This window comes from Olea europaea, chromosome 14, assembly GCF_002742605.1.
Source record: "Olea europaea var. sylvestris chromosome 14, O_europaea_v1, whole genome shotgun sequence".
Taxonomy (NCBI): Eukaryota; Viridiplantae; Streptophyta; class Magnoliopsida; order Lamiales; family Oleaceae; genus Olea; species Olea europaea.
Genome location: NC_036250.1, coordinates 4,932,454 through 4,935,505, shown reverse-complemented (window position 1 = coordinate 4,935,505; position 3,052 = coordinate 4,932,454). Strand labels below are relative to the sequence as shown.

Below are 3,052 nucleotides of genomic sequence, written 5' to 3'. Positions count from 1 at the left end.
ATTGAAACTAATGAGTGAAACAACTTCTTAAATAAAATTGAATTCTTCGTGAAATTTTTTGGCCAGGCCATTAATACTCCGTGCACCTTATTTATACGCGACAACATTGATTGAATATGTAGCATAGGTGGGAGCACCACGGACCAATCCTAAAAGATCACTTTTTGGCTAAATGCTCTATTAATTCATTACATTATAATTTTCTCTATTTTTGAAATATTTATACAATGAAGGGACGCCATAATGAATATTCCAGACACTTGTTAAAATTAAAAAGGCAAGAATCAAAGCATATAATTTTTCTGTTTAATATTCGAATAATCTTTTAGACTGAAAAAAAATTAAATGAATTAAGTAAGAAATGAACCGGCCGCAGGTGGTGGCTGCATGCGGCGGTCTGAATCTATCTTGTCCTTGTTAACCATCTTTTAAAGCTACCTTAATTAGCCTAACCACCTATTACTTTATTCCCTTTTCCTTTTCACTTATTTTTTCTTATTTTTTTTTTCCTCATAATTTTCCATTTAATCTGATAATTTCCTGAATCATTTTTTCCTTACATCCTTTTCTTCATTTCACACTCAACATCAAACTGGCCAACCATTCTCTTTCTCTATATACATATCTATCTCTATCCATCTGTGTATTTGAGTTTGACCCGTCGCCACCTACCGGCAGCTTCCTAGCTCTCCTCCAATGGCGGCCCCACCGCCTCAGTTCTCTAAAGTGGATCTTTTCTATGTGAAAACGTAAACTCAACTCTGCCTCTCTTTTAGAGCCTCCCTCGAAAGCTTATTTATTCTTCTTCTTCTCTTCTTTCTTCTTTTTTCTTTCTCCTCTTTCACAAACCCTAGTTCGGCGACACACGTGGATTAAGCAGAAATAGAAAAGGAAAAGGTTTCCAGGACCAGGAAAATTTGTCTTTTATGCCTTTTTCATGCATTTCTTGGGTTGTTTTTCACTGATCTCGTAATTGGTATGTTCAGATTCTCCCTTTTCATTTGTTTATAGGTTTTATTAGAGTTAAGTTTATATTTTTGCTTCTTCCATTTTTTTATTTTTTTTTTGGGTCTGGTTAGAGAGTTATGGATTCTGGTAACAGCGGTAGTTTGCAATCGTCGAGTGGAGGTGAAGACGAATATGATTCACGGGGTGAGTCGATTTCGTCTTTTTTGAATCCCGGCGGCCATTTTGGTTCAATATCAGGCCAACAGCCACCGTTTATGTCCCAACAGAACAATTTCTTCGATCCTCGTTCGAACCTTGATGCATTTATCCAACAGTCATCGGCTAATCCAAATGCGAATACTCAATACAATAATGATCTTGTTTGGACCAGAAGTTTAAGATCTGATCAATCCAATTATGGCCACTTTGGAAACTTAACAGGATCATCATCAAGAACCCAGAATCTTGTGAATTCCCAAGGACCAAACAGTACACAGCAGGGCCCGGGCCAGGGCCAGGGCCAGTTCCCAACCGCACAATCCGTACAGTTGACAGCACATGCCGGTTCAGAACAATTTGATCAACAACCCAACAGTGCAATCAAGAATCCTAAGAAACGGCCAAGAGCTTCACGGCGGGCGCCCACGACGGTGCTGACGACTGACACCACAAATTTCAGGCAAATGGTGCAGGAATTTACGGGCATCCCGGCAGCTCCATTTTCAGGTCCACCGTATTCACGGCGGCTTGATCTCCTCTCCACTGCGAGGTCCGGTCATTTGGGCACACTTGGATCCCTGTATCCTCTTCGACCCTCAACCCAAAAGGTACAACCATCGCCATTTCTGCCATCATCTTCTTCTCCCTTGTTCAACTCTAATATGATTGATGCTATAGTGTCCAGTACTAATATTTCGACTGCAAATGTTGGCTCTTTGAATTCGAATAATTTCCAACTACCCTCTGATCTTGGATTGATTCCAAAACAACCCCACAACTTATTGAATTTTCAAAATCAGACTCTTCAACTTCAGCCTCTCCTGCATTCTCCTTCACTTAAGAATCAGTTAGGACAGGCTTTTGGTACTTTGGAAATGAGCCATGATCGACAAGTTGAAGGTAATCTCAGTGGGTTTTCAAATTTAGAAAGTACTTCTGCTGGTGCTCAAGGAAGGACTGAAGGGAATATACAAGAAAATATAAGAACTTTTGGTGGAAATATTACTTCAGAATTTCATTCCGATAAAGTACTTGAAAATGTTTCTTCAGCTGCTGATGGTACGGTGAGTTCATGGATTTGCCCTTCCGATTAAATATTTTGTAGTGTAATCAAGAATCACAATTACAATACACAATGAATATTTTGTTTTTGCCTATGGAATGCATGTACTCCATCTTAATTAGGGGATAACTTATTGAAAGTAACTTTTTTGAGTTTTAATTTCCTGTATTATTTTCATCATCTTGCTAGTAAAGAATCCACTGTGAATTATTTCCAGATAATGTTCTTGTGGTACTATGATTAATTAAATTGTGTAAGAACTTTGCTAGATTTCATCAGTAAAAATACTTGAGTATTTCCAAATAAAGTTCACAAATGTTAGTACTTATATGGTAGACAGTATCGGAAAACGGAACACATATCAATGTCAATGTCCTGGTTAATATTGGAATTAGTCTCAAGTTACAAACGGTTCATTTGCTTGTGGAAAATACTAAGCCGCTATTACCCAAATTTATAAGTTATTTACAAACTGACAAACTTCATCATGTGACTTGCTGATAACTTTAATATACAGAAAATTGTTGGGTCATTTTCTTTTGTATACTTTTTTGTTTCAATATTTTTATCCTTTGAAGCAAAACTTATTTCTGAAAAGTCCAAAAGAATATTAAAAAAATCCTAACCTTTGCATGAGTAAATTTCAAATACCAATCATCGATCATTGTATGTGATTAAAAAAATTATAATGAACTTATTAATTTATTAATGTTGTGAAGCTTTGTCATTAACTAAGGCAAACTGAAAAATGTAGTGAAAATAAAATGTGCTAAGCTCGTGATCCAAACATTTCATATGTCCCAATAAATAAATAAATATATA

The 3,052-nt window shown here is 36.5% G+C and overlaps 1 protein-coding gene across 1 annotated transcript; it reads left to right on the top strand.

Annotated features, from left to right (window-relative positions):
- Nucleotides 1-570: 570 nt before the first annotated feature.
- LOC111408875 lies at nt 571-2,451 on the top strand. The gene is made up of 2 exons (XM_023038690.1): nt 571-976; nt 1,080-2,451. The coding sequence occupies exon 2, from the start codon at nt 1,086-1,088 to the stop codon at nt 2,259-2,261; it is 1,176 nt and encodes a 391-aa protein (XP_022894458.1). The 5' UTR covers nt 571-976; nt 1,080-1,085; the 3' UTR covers nt 2,262-2,451.
- The last annotated feature ends 601 nt before the right edge of the window (nt 2,452-3,052 follow it).

Coding starts and splice junctions, on each gene's coding strand:
- LOC111408875 (XM_023038690.1), top strand. CDS start 1,086: ATGGATTCTGGTAACAGCGGTAGTTTGCAATCGTCGAGTGGAGGTGAA.